Source organism: Lissotriton vulgaris, chromosome 4_1 (genome assembly GCF_964263255.1).
Source record: "Lissotriton vulgaris chromosome 4_1, aLisVul1.2, whole genome shotgun sequence".
Lineage (NCBI taxonomy): Eukaryota > Metazoa > Chordata > Amphibia > Caudata > Salamandridae > Lissotriton > Lissotriton vulgaris.
The window spans coordinates 2,136,840,771-2,136,854,455 of NC_141691.1; the positions used below are offsets into that span (position 1 = coordinate 2,136,840,771).

At 45.8% G+C, this 13,685-nt stretch overlaps 1 protein-coding gene across 1 annotated transcript in view; it reads left to right on the forward strand.

Moving 5' to 3' along the window:
• The first annotated feature begins 3,004 nt into the window (after nucleotides 1-3,004).
• The window catches only part of LOC147725233 (extracellular calcium-sensing receptor-like), a 32,422-nt gene continuing 21,741 nt past the window's right edge, over nucleotides 3,005-13,685 (forward strand). The window contains exon 1 of the mRNA XM_086918220.1: nucleotides 3,005-3,054. Within this exon, the coding sequence (XP_086774346.1) occupies nucleotides 3,005-3,054 (50 nt within the window). The remainder of the gene's footprint in view (nucleotides 3,055-13,685) is intronic.

Genomic DNA, 13,685 nt, shown 5'->3' on the forward strand with positions numbered 1-13,685 from the left:
AGGGAATTCCAGATAATACGGAGAGGAGCCGTGCCAATGTTGCGAGCAATAAAGTCTTTAATCTCTGATTTTAATAGGGAAACCCAGGTTTCATCATGCAAATGTGTCTTAATAAATACCCATTGTTTAAGGACCCCAGATCAAGCTCAATAGCTAACATCGCATGGTCAGAAAAGCCATTATGTAAGAGTTGCCTGGAAACAAGAAAAAAGTCAATGCGGGAGGAAGACTTAAACCTGTCAGACCAACAGTTGAAATCTTTTATTTGTGGATTTGTGTTCGCCAGGGGTCACATAGATCAAGTATTGTCATATTATTGGAAATAGATTTAGGTGATTTAGGTTTAAGCTCTTTTTTTTAAAAAGTTGTAGAATCTAATTTAACATTCATAAGAATATTAAAATCACCTCCGATAACAATATCTCCTCCCACCATTAGCAAAGACTGAAACAAATCATCATAGATCCGGGAATTGTCATCCACTGGGGCATAAAAGCTAACAAAGGTAATCAGCCTTTGTCTATTTTTAACCTTACATGTGGCCCAGCACCAATGACCTGAGCCACAGTCTTCTGTCTGTAGAATGTCAACACCCAAATTTTTATTTAAAAAAAGCGCAACTCCCTGTTGGGATGCTGTAAACGAAGAGAAACCCCGATATGAAGCCCAGATTTTAAACATGGAGAAATCGTCTATTTTGGCAGCTGGGATGTGAGTCTTCTGTAGCATTATTACAGCAGGATTTTCAGTTTTTATCCATGTCTCTATAGCTCGCTTTTTTTTCTTATTGTTTAATCCATTGGCATTAAAGAAGATTATTTTAAGACCCCGACTAATAGACATTCATAATTATACAAATACATTTTTAAAGATGATGCACATTTTCCATTCTACCGCCGTTCCTTATGTTAGCTAAATCTGGCCAATAAGGCCCATAGCACAAAAAGACCAAGCAACGAAAAGCACCGAAAACTTCAGTTTTTTTTCTCCCTTTTCAACCCCTCCACCCATTTTCCCCAACCCCACCTTCCCCTCACCCCGTGGCCCATCTCCTACTCCTATTTTACCACCCCACGCTGGCCACTGAGCCTTAACCCCTAACATTGAGGTGTCTTGTTATTACACCCCTTAACCCCCCAAACACCCTTACCCCAGCCCCATCCCCCACAAGAATAAAAAAAGTTCCTATTCAAATAGGAAAACAAGCTTTTTTTTTGGAATTTTTGAAACCTTTTGGAAAAAAAAGAAATTAAGTAAGGTAAAGTCAAGTCAAGTCCTTCTAGCCACACAAGATCTTATTGAGCAGCTCCTGTCTTTCATCGATATCTGTCAGCATGTAGAATTTGCCCTTGACTAGAACTTTTAATTTTGACTGCTGAGCAATCGTAGCTTGGGCACCCTTGGCTCTGAACAGCTGAAGAATTTTTACGAATTCCTTCCTTCTCCGGGCTGCAGCACCGGACATGTCCGAAAAGATTCGACACATTGTAGTGGCATTGGCGGGGAACTGTCTCTGTTTAATGGCTCTCGATAAAATCGTCTCTTTTACACGGACATCCGCAAAGTTCATCAAAATAGTGCGGGGAGCGTAGAATTGGGAAAGCGCTCGGCCGGAATCCGATGAGCTCGGGTGATCGTTAAGTCTCCCTTGAATTCAGGAATTACTTCATGCTGAAGAAAAGAGGTAACCCGGTGAACCATATTTGACCCCTCTATTCCTTCCAGATCCCCTACTATTTTTAGATTGGATCTTCGGTTATAATTTTCCAAATCATTCAGTTTGGTTTCTAGAGCCTTAGAGGTTTGGATCATGATTTTAGCATCCATCTTAACCTCCGTCATTTATTCTCCAGACCAGAGATTCTACTCTCAGCCTCCTGAAGACGAGCGGGAAAAGTGGACACCAGATCCTCGATTTTGTCCAATCGTTGATGTATCACAGTCAGTTCAGATTTTTTAAACCGTTTCAGTTCCCTCACCTCGTCTAAAATCAAATTGAGCATATCTTTAACTGACATCTGAAGCTCCCCCACAGTCTCAGTATCCATCCCTATAATTGGGCTAAATGGATCCGCAACACCCACAGATTTGAGGTCAAGTTGTGGTACTGTGGATTTTATCAAAACATTCCCTCCTTTACCTACAGGTGGTGAGCTTTTTTCAACAGAAGGTAAGAAGTTAAATGGTATTTTATAAGATGACTTTGATGTTAAGCCCACGATTCCAGGAGGAACCATAACTGCAGATGTCACTGGTATTTCTAAGATATGGCTTGAACCCGTAAAAACTATGGGTTGAACCCGGCTACTGGGTACCACCATGCTAGGCTTTTTCTTGAACAGAGGAAATTGTTTGGGGATTTTAAGTACCGCAGGCGTCTGAGCTTTTCTATCTTCTTTCAGGCCGTTTTGGATAGATAACCCGATCTGAGCCACCTCAGAAGCAGTATGATTATCCATTCCCTCTGCGGGCTCCTCCGATGCCATGTCACCTGAGCTGGTTAAAACAGGTAAAGGTATAGATATGAGGGGATCATCCAGCTCATCTGAGCTCTCAGAGGAATGGGCAGAGACCTCGTCCTTATCCGCCCCTTTATCTGTCTGTTTAGCTACTTCAGCTGCCTCTCTAACTTGTTGGCGATGGGCTCTTGCTTTAGTACGTGCATTCAGTAGTTTGGACATAATGTATTAAGTTCTCTAGCAATATTTTTTGGCAATGTCTTGGGACAACACATAAAGACTCACCCAGAAGCGCCAAACGTTTTGGGAGCGAAGGGCAAAAGATCAGAAAAGAAAAAGGCCTCAAATCTGCTGTCAGCAGTCTCGAATCGATGAATCGACGAATCTTGGAATCCTGAATGCTGTGACAGATGCTTAAGTGCTGCCTCAACTTTCACAGAGCCCCCAAGAGTACACAGGGCATCCCGTTGATGCTAAGCGCGTACGGTCCCGTTGTCCCCCACTCGGCGGCCGGGCCAGTTGACAAGAGGCTTGCGGCGGCAGGGATGAGACCGGCTCTGGACACAAGAAATAAGGAAAAGCAGCAAGCTTTCAGGTAAAGTTCAGGTAGGCTTATTTACACAAAGAAAAAAACCATGACCGGACTTAACTGCATCAGGCTGCCAGTCATCAATAGTCTCTCATCTACGAATTCTCCGTAGATAAATCAACAATGCGCTCAGAAGGGCGAAGCAGGGCTTGTTGTACAATTTTTACCCTTCCCCTCGAGTGCCCGCAATTCCACAGAGTCCTCCGAGGAACAGAGCTTTCGACAGGCTCCTGCCGCTTAGAATGCTGGGACAGGTAGTCCTCTCTACACAGCGGCCGCACCAGATGGCAGAAGGCTTGCAGCGGCAGGGGGAGACCAGCTCCGGATACCAGGAGCGAAAGAGCAGCATCCTCCTGAAGCAGACTATAAATTGCAGGTAGTCTGTCTCTCCAAGCAGTTATAATATAAAATGCGGTAATGCTTATCCTGTGCAGTTACGCCAGCCGGTTTATCCATTTGTTAGCATGCTAGCATCCAAAGACAGAGTCCGCTCAGCAAACACCAGCACAAAAACAGGAGCAGTACTAATGCCAGCCAGCTGCCGCCATCATCCTCGTGGGGGGGAGGAGCGAGGGAACATGATGCTCAGGTGCTACGTGGAGGCGTGGATCTCAACCGTAGCGGCCCCCACACCTTAAAACCTGACAGACTCCACCTCCAAATGTAAACCAACAGCTAAAATGATACGGTATACTACAAATGTACATATCCACATACTAAAACAAACTTACATAATCACTAATCCATCTTCCAAAATACACATATTACTATACAGAGTCTTTTCCAAACAACATTTAAGTACAATACAAACAAATTACTATATACATCTCTACATTTAATAATATATTTCAAACACCGCAGATTTTGAATAATTTTAAAATGTTTAAAATATACCTAATAAATAATACATCCTCACAAATTTAAAACTAGCCTTCCAAAATTGATTTGTAGAATTTAAAATATTACAAACTCTTAAAAGATTTTCTTTTGCACACAATACTTATAAGGCACTAGTCTCAGCAAGGTAAACCCAGTAATGGCAAACTTTACCCTTCTTTCTCCAAACAAATACATGGAACAAATCACACTGCTTCCTAGATTATGTCAAATTGTAAAACATATTTCTAATGGTTACACATATTAACCCTTACCAACTGACTTCTAAAAGTGCTCAAACTGCTTCTAGATTTTTTTAAAGGCACAACTCCACTGTGCACCTCTGCGATGGAGCCGTAAATTCATACAGGAGTTCAAAAATATATTACAAATAAAAATACCACTCTCTTTCAAGAACACACCACTTCTAAATAAACTATGGACTAGGGAAATCCTACTTTAACAACATTTCAGATATATACAAATTACAATTTCACATTTTAAGTCCACAGTGAAGTTTCAATCCTACCCCTTTCTGCTTAGTTCCAGTTTCCATGGTAACAGTTCATGGAACATTCAACTAAACTGACAGGTCACAAGTTCACCATATTTTAAAGTTCATCACACAATGTTGCAAATGCAAACAGCAGGTGTGGTTGACTTTGCAAAATATGACGTTATCCTTTCTACTGCACCTTTCAAACATTTTTTACTAACCAATACGAAACATGCTTTATAAAGAGAATAACATGCACCCTAGTTTTGAATACACAATGGGGCATATTATCAAGGACCGGTGTTAAAATTATCGCCATTTTATCGGCAGGAAACTGTCGATAAAACTGCGATAATGGGCTTGAAAATACGCCCTTGTTAATTCCCATAGAAGCCCATGTTCACACAAGAACACGGGCTTCTATAGGAATTAACAAGAGCATATTATCAAGCCCATTATTGCCGTTTTATCGGCAGTTTCCGGCTGATAAAACGGTGATAATTTTAACACCGGTCCTCGATAATATGCCCCACTGTTCTTGAACAGCCAATCAATTCTGCGCCATGAAACCATCCGGTGTATGTGCGCTTTATAAATCATTTTTAACATTAACATTAACAGTTCTCTACTTTTTAAAAAACAGCATCTTGTCCACCATTTTACATACCTCTCATTTTACCAACTTACTACCTCAGCTACAGACACCTTTTCATTGCTTCCAGACATCCTTTCAAGGCGCTTACAGTATGGATTGTTCGGCACAGCTATGTTTTCTGGTGCAAAAGGTATGCTTAACGCAGAAGTATTGACAAAGACCTATCTGTGCAAAATGAGGATATTAAATGGATTGCACAGAGTTGATTAAAGTGGTAAAAATGGATGCCTTTGGTTAAAACCTTGTTGCAACACCAACCCCCTGACCTCATGAATGTGCACTGTGGTGGCAATGACCTAGGCATATTGACTGGGGTAGGTCTGGAAATGCTTATGAAGGAAACCTTTGCAGAATTGATGTTGCTTTTTCCCTAAACTGTCTTTGTATACTCTAACATATGCCAAAGACAGAAAGGGATCTGGTCCAATCAATCCTGTGCACAGATTGAAAAAGCTACAAAGAATGTCAATAAAGCTGTTTCTGCTTACCTCAGAGACCATATGATGGGCTCCATATATAACAACAATCTACGTTTTGATATGGATGGCATCTATAGGAGTGATGGAGTACACATCACAGATCAGGGAAACAGAGTCTTTCTCAACAATCTAATGCTCTGCATCTGCACTTGCATGTACAACACACTCACAATAAAAACAAGGGCTCTTTTTAGAGCCACCCTATAACTTAACACATTTTTTTTTTTACACATGCAATTCTTTTTTTTTTGAGGGGGGGATTCGCACCCAGCGCAAATTCACAAAACAAAAGCACAAACTCAATGCACTACAACACAACACACTTTTCAAATGTAACTCTTATTTTTAAATGTTATATATTTTTAATAACTCTATCAATTGTAATCTTGTCCTTAACTTCAATCACAGTACCTTTTTAAAAGAACTTTAGAAATACTACCTTCTACATTATATACTACTTAATTATTTATTTAGGTGGGGCAATTACATGGGGGGCTGAGAGCCGTGTTGGAGTCGTGAGTCCAAACTCGAAACAAAAAAAGGAACCCGCTCCAATTCTTTCATTTTCTCACCAGGGACCCTATCCCCTGGGGCCTGTCCTTACCATTGGGGACTTTTGGGGGAGCCCCAATGTCCCCACGGTCCTGCGGCCTCTTGCGGGAGCGGGCATTGCTTTTGAGCAAGGAGATCTGCTGACATGCAGCTCCCCTTGCTCAAAAGCAATCCTGCTTTGCTTCGTTGAAGAGAGAGCAGGTTCTCCTGTGTCAGTCAGTGGGTACGTAGCAAGTCCTTTTGGTTTGTCTATGATTTCAAAAATGGTAGTCTGTATTTTAGAGTGGGTGTTTCAAAGCTTATATTAGGGTGTGAGGAGGTGCATCAAAATTATCGGATGGATGATGTCATCAGTGATGTCATTTGACATGTCATCAGTGATGTCACCAGTGATGCCACTGACCATGTTATGAGCGATGTAATATGTGACGTCATTATCAATGCATTGCGGGGGCGCAAGTTACAGCTAACTCTACTAACTATAACGGTCAAATTTCTCTGGTTTGTAGGAGTGAAATGTCCAACTAACTATAACGTCCCTGAAACCTATGGTTTTTTTCAGTGAATTTCTAAGGTTTCTTAAATGCTAATTTCTAAATATAACGTCCCTGAAACCTATTTTTTTTCAGTGAATGAATATATGAAATCGTTTTTTTGTGCAACTATATTTTTTACATCAATATTTTTTCCTGATATTTTTGTACTTACCTGTTTAGGTATAGGGAGTCGATAGTTTTTCATTCTATATTTTTTCATCAATATTTTTGCATTCTATATTTTTTACATCGATATTCTCTCCATGAACCCTCCGTGAGGGGTGCCCAGTTTGTGTCTAAGAAGGGCTCTTACACTCTTACTAACCAGGTAACAGCGTTAGATCATCCACAAAGGGGTTTCCTGGCAGAACTTACATTTACACCTGAGATGCTTAGGTTTATATTTGCCCTGTAGAAGTACAGTAAATTGCTATAATATTGTGTATAATATTGCATATGCCTTCATATATGAATTGTCTTAGCAAGATGATGAAAGTCTTTGTATTATTCACCCTCTTAACATTTATTATAACGTTTGCCTGCTTCTGATAACCAGTCAACCAACAAGAATAGACAGTATGATGCTGGTGTAATGATGGTGAAATATACACAACCTTTCAACTAACAATAGTGGAAAGTACAATGCTGGTGCAATGATGGTGAAACATACACAACCTTTCAGCTCAGAATAGTCGATAGTACAATGCTGGTGCAATGATGGTGAAACACACACAACCTTTCTGCCTTCCATCTAACAACAGTAGACAGTACAATGCTGGTGCAATGATGGTGAAACATACATAACCTTTCAGCTCACAATAGTTGACAGTACAATGCTTTTCAATGATGGTGAAACATACACAACCTTTCAGCCTTCCATCTAACAATAGTAGACAGTACAATGCTGGTGCAATGATGGTGAAGCATACACAACCTTTCAGCTCAGAATAGTTGACAGTACAATGCTAGTGCAATGATCGTGAAGAATACACAACCTTTCAGCTCAGAATAGTCAATAGTACAATGCTGGTGCAATGATTGTGAAACATACGCAACCTTTCAGCTCAGAATAGTTGATAGTCAAATACGGGTGCAATGATGGCGAAACATACACAACCTTTCAGCTCAGAATAGTCGATAGTACAATGCTGGTGCAATGATGGTGAAGCACACACAACCTTTCTGCCTTCCATCTAACAACAGTAGACAGTACAATGCTGGTGCAATGATGGTGAAACATACACAACCTTTCAGATCACAATAGTTGACAGTACAATGCTGGTGCAATGATGGTGAAACATACACAACCTTTCAGCCTTCCATCTAACAATAGTAGACAGTACAATGCTTATGGGACACCCCCGCGCCGCACGGCCACCAGCTGCTGCGTGTGTTCCCCCTCTGCCTGCCTTCTGCCTCGCCGCCGGCCTCGCTGACGCCGTGGTCGCTCCCCTCTGGTTTCCCAGTTGTTTTGCCCTAAATTTGTGCTTGTCTGTTTCTGCCGTCTGCTCGCGTATTTTGCTGTTTTTCCTTGTTTTGCCCTAAATTTGTGCTTGTCTGTTTCTGCCGTCTGCTCGCGTATTTTGCTGTTTTTCCTCGTTTTGCCCGTAATTTGTGCTTGTCTGTTTCTGCCGTCTGCTCGCGTATTTTGCCGTTTTTATTTGTTTTGCCCTAAATTTGTGCTTGTCTGTTTCTGCCGTCTGCTCGCGTATTTTGCCGTTTTTATTTGTTTTGCCCTAAATTTGTGCCTGTTAATTTCTTTGTATCCCCTGTGCCGTGTCCAGTTTCCTTCCTGATTGGCCGCCTACCTCGCCGCCCTCCGCTCTCGCTTCCCGCCACCGCCATTGGCCCCGCCCCTTTTTCTCTTCTGTTCCCTCCCCGCTCCCGCCTCCCAGCTGCTCCGCCCACCCGCGCACTTCGCCTTAAATGGCGACCGTGCGGACGCGCAGCGGTCACGCGCAGCGGGCGCGCCGATTGTGCGCCGAAGGCGCGCCAAAGGTAAGCCCGTCTACGCCCGTCCGCGACCGGATCGCGACCAGCGCCAGGACCCCTGGCCCACGAAGACCCCGACCGACCCGCCTGACGTACTCCGCCGCCACCCTCACCGCTCTCAACACCGGCCGACTCCCAGAATGCCATCAAGCCTCTCCACGACGTACCCACGGACCCTTCAGCTGCCACGCCTGCAAGTTCACCTGCATCCGGACCTGCCTCGCACCAGCACCCACCAAGCCGAACACCAGCAGTACCCACCTCAAGTGCATCCTGCTCAACACCCGCTCCATCCACAGACATGCCATCGAACTCTGGAACCTCCTCGACACCACAGCTCCAGACGTTGCCTTCCTCACGGAGACCTGGATGAACGCCTCTTCAGCTCCCGACATCGCCATCGCCATCCCAGAGGGCTACAAGATCGTCCGGAGGGACCGAAACGCCAACCAGATGGGAGGAGGCATCGCCATCATCCACAGGAGCACCATCCGTCTCACGACCAGCACCGACAACTCCCTGACCACCGCCGAACACCTGCATTTCCAGATCCACACCAACCCGAACACCACCCTCAGAGGCACCCTGATCTACCGACCCCCTGGACCACGCACACAATTCAGCGAGGACATCGCCGACTTCGTCAGCCCACATGCCCTCCCCTCCGCTGACTACATCCTCCTGGGAGACCTCAACTTCCATCTGGAGAACAACAACGACCGCAACACCAGCACCCTGCTCGACAACCTCACCAACCTGGGACTCAAGCAACTGGTGTCCACCCCCACCCACCTCGCCGGACACACACTCGACGCTGTCTTCTCATCCAGCAAGGACATCAACTTCAGCCACACCACAGAGCTTCAATGGACGGACCACAGCTGCGTCCACTTCACCTTCAAGAAAACAACGACCCACCACCACCAGCAACAGACCGCCCGCAGAAGCTGGAACAAGATCACAGCAGACCAGCTCGCCACCTCCCTGAGCCAGCACCCTCCTGCCAGCTCAGCGAACCCCAGCCAGGCCGCCGACAACCTCACGAAGTGGATCAGCAACTGCGCGGACGAACTCGCCCCACTGAGGACCCCGCCCAGCAGACCCGGCAGCAAGAAAGCCCCATGGTTCACCGACGAACTCAAGAGCTCCAAGAAGAACTGCCGAGCCCTCGAGAAAGTCTGGAGAAGGGAACCGACACCGGACAACAGGACCTCCTTCAAACTTGCCACCCGGAAACACCACCAGCTGATCCGCGCCGCCAAGAAAACAGCATTCAAGGACCGGTTGGACAACAACGCACACAACTGCAAGGAACTCTTCAACATCGTCAAAGAGCTTTCCAACCCCAGCGCAGGAAACAACGACATCACCCCATCGCAAGACCTCTGCAACTCCCTGGCTTCATACTTCCACAACAAGATCGCGGACATACACAACAGCTTCAACAACCAACCAACGCACACCATGACCGAACAACCACCCCCCACCACCACCCTCCACGCCTGGACCCCGATCAGCACCGAAGACACCATCCGCACGATGAACTCCATCCACTCCGGATCACCGACCGACCCCTGCCCTCACCACGTCTTCAACAAAGCCGACGCTGTCATCGCACCCCACCTGCGAGACATCATCAACACATCCCTCGACACCACCATCTTCCCCGAGAGCTGGAAACACGCCGAACTCAGCGCCCTACTCAAGAAACCAACAGCGGACCCCACCGACCTCAAGAATTACCGCCCCATCTCGCTCCTCCCGTTTCCAGCCAAAGTCATCGAGAAGACCGTCAACAAGCAGATGGCCGCTTTCCTCGAGACGAACGGATCCCTCGACCCCTCACAGTCCGGCTTCCGAGCCAACCACAGCACCGAGACCGCCCTCATCGCCGCCACCGACGACATCCGAGCCCTGATGGACAATGGAGAAACAGCGGCCCTCATCCTCCTAGACCTCTCCGCGGCATTCGACACGGTCTGCCACCGCACCCTAGTACGGCGCCTCAGCAACGTCGGAATCCAGGACAAGGCGCTGGAGTGGATCACCTCCTTCCTCGACGGGAGAACACAGAGAGTCCGCCTACCACCGTACAAGTCAGAGGCCACCGAAGTCATCTGCGGCGTCCCCCAAGGATCATCTCTGAGCCCCACCCTCTTCAACGTCTACATGAGCCCCCTCGCGGCCATCGTACGCAAACACAACCTCAGCATAATCTCCTACGCCGACGACACCCAGCTGATCCTCTCCCTGACCAACGACCCCGCCGCCGCCAGAGCCAACCTGCACGAAGGGATGAAAGAGGTAGCCGAGTGGATGACGACCAGCCGCCTGAAACTGAACTCGGACAAGACGGAGGTCCTCATCCTGGGCTCCTCTCCCTCCGCCTGGGACGACTCCTGGTGGCCTCCCGCCCTGGGCACCGCACCCAAACCGACAGACCATGCACGCAACCTGGGCTTCATCCTGGACTCCTCCCTCTCCATGACCAGGCAAGTCAACAACGTCTCCTCGGCATGCTTCAACATCCTACGCATGCTACGGAAGATCTTCTGGTGGATCCCCACCGAGACCAGGAAGACCGTCACCCAGGCCCTCGTCACCAGCCGACTGGACTACGGCAACGCCCTCTACGCCGGGACCACCGCCAAGCTCCAGAAGAGACTCCAGCGGATCCAGAACGCCTCAGCCAGACTCATCCTCGACATCCCACGAACCAGCCACATCTCCGGACATCTGCGAGACCTTCACTGGCTCCCCGTCAACAAAAGAATCACCTTCCGCCTCCTCACCCACGCACACAAAGCCCTACACGACCAAGGCCCGAGCTACCTCAACAGCCGAGTCAACTTCTACGCTCCCAAACGCCACCTCCGATCAGCCAACCACGCCCTCGCCGCCGTCCCCCGCATCCGAAGAGCGACTACAGGAGGAAGGTCCTTCTCCCACCTGGCCGCCAAGACCTGGAACTCCCTCCCGACCGACCTGCGCCTGACCCAAGACCACCTCTCCTTCAGGAAGAAGCTGAAGACCTGGCTGTTCGAGCAGTAGCGGCTCCCCCCCCCCCAGCGCCTTGAGACCCCACGGGTATGTAGCGCGCTTTATAAGTGTCACTGATTGATTGATTGAATGCTGATGCAATGATGGTGAAGCATACACAACCTTTCAGCTCAGAATAGTTGACAGTACAATGGTGCAATGATGGTGAAACATACACAACCTTTCAGCCATCCATCTAACAATAGTAGACAGTACAATGCTGGTGCAATGATGGTGAAACATACACAAACATTCAGCCATCCAGCTAACAAATGTAGAATAGTCACATCCAATATATATGTCTATATGTACAGTGCTGTGCTAGCACAGTGATGATGAAACACTCTTAAATCAATTGCAATGCAGCTAATTAAAGGCACACTTATAAGAAACTAACAAGTCTGGATAGAGCACCCCCTCCTGGAACATAACTTCCCACAGAGCTGGGAGCCCCACTTCAAACTCTCCGACACCCTCCGTGTGAATGGCACAACTGAGTGGAGCGGCAGGTTTGGGCTGATGGCCGCTCAGCACAACTCTGTTGGTGAACTTTACTTTTGCAAACGCATCCCCACTTTTTATATAATAAAACTTGGCTCACACCACATTCAGTTCCTTCCCACAGGATCTGCGCTGTTATCACTGTTTACAACTTGCTCTTACCGATACTGATTGATCTTCCAAACTAGGCTACTCCCAGTCTCGTTCAAGGTTACTACACATGCGTTTACCTAGTGATTAAACACAACACCTGGGGAACACATTTAATTTTGTCTTGTAGAAAATAGCAAAACATGGGCACTCCTGGGCATTCAATATCTGGAGAAATTTGGAAAATACAAAAAATGATAGACTTTGAGGAAATGCAATTATAATATCAAATGTCAGACTCGCAAACGTTCCGGTACATACAACTGAAACATGTTCTAAAGACACACCTGAGCCGGGAGAACAATTACCAGAAGAAGCCATGCTCAAATATAAAATATTGGTAGGCCCAATACCAGATAAGGCAACCTCCCTTATCTATAAAAAAATTATGAATATCACCCCAGTCCTTTTACTAGTCCTCAGGGAGAAGTGGGAATCAGATGTGGGATCCTAGAAAAGGATGACTGGTTGGAAGTTACCCAAAGCCCCAGAGAGGTAGCAATAAGGGTATGTTTTAGACTGATTCAAATCAGAATTATACATAGATCCTACATAACCAGAGCAAGACTCAAGACTCAATAAAATAGGCAAATGCGACTCAAACAAATGCACGAGGGGCTTTGGGGAGGAGGGCACCTTCTTCCATAAAATATGGGGCTGCCCCGGGCTGCATAGATTCTGGAGCACAAATATAGCAGCAATGTCAATTCAAATTAAAAAATATCTTTATTCGATTGTTTCGGTGCAATCATACAAGTACAGATAAAATATCATGTTTATATAAAAATACACAAGTTCATTTATATTCATAAAAATGAATACAAAGGGCGAAAACAATTTCATTTATAAAGTGCAAGTTAAATGTCCCTACGTTTCCTAATAATCATTGCATTTTTTAAAGACAAAGTTGTTGTTGCTACAGATACATGATTGTCTAGGGCTTGAATACTGATCATCGCCACACGACAATGACGAAGTCCTAGTTCTCTTAATAAAGGCAATAAAACAGTTTTCCTCATTTCATCATATAATTTAAAAGAAAGAAATACATGAATGGTACTCTGGGGGGAGATATTATCGCAAGGGCAGAAAGGTAGATCGTGCGTCCAGTTATTAATTGTAGGAAAGCTAACCAGTCTGTGGAAGATATTAAATCTGAAACGTGTAAGCAGAAAACGCTCATAATTATTTGTTACATGGATTAAATAGGGCTGAATCTTAAAAGTTGCTAAAACCAATTGATGCTGCTGGATAGAGGGTTTTAGGACCTCCACAGCAGGCCTATTGGAGTCCAAAAGGGCTAAACACTCTTTCTTCAGATCTTTTCGTGAAGTTGTTGAAATATCAGTGGGATTCAATAA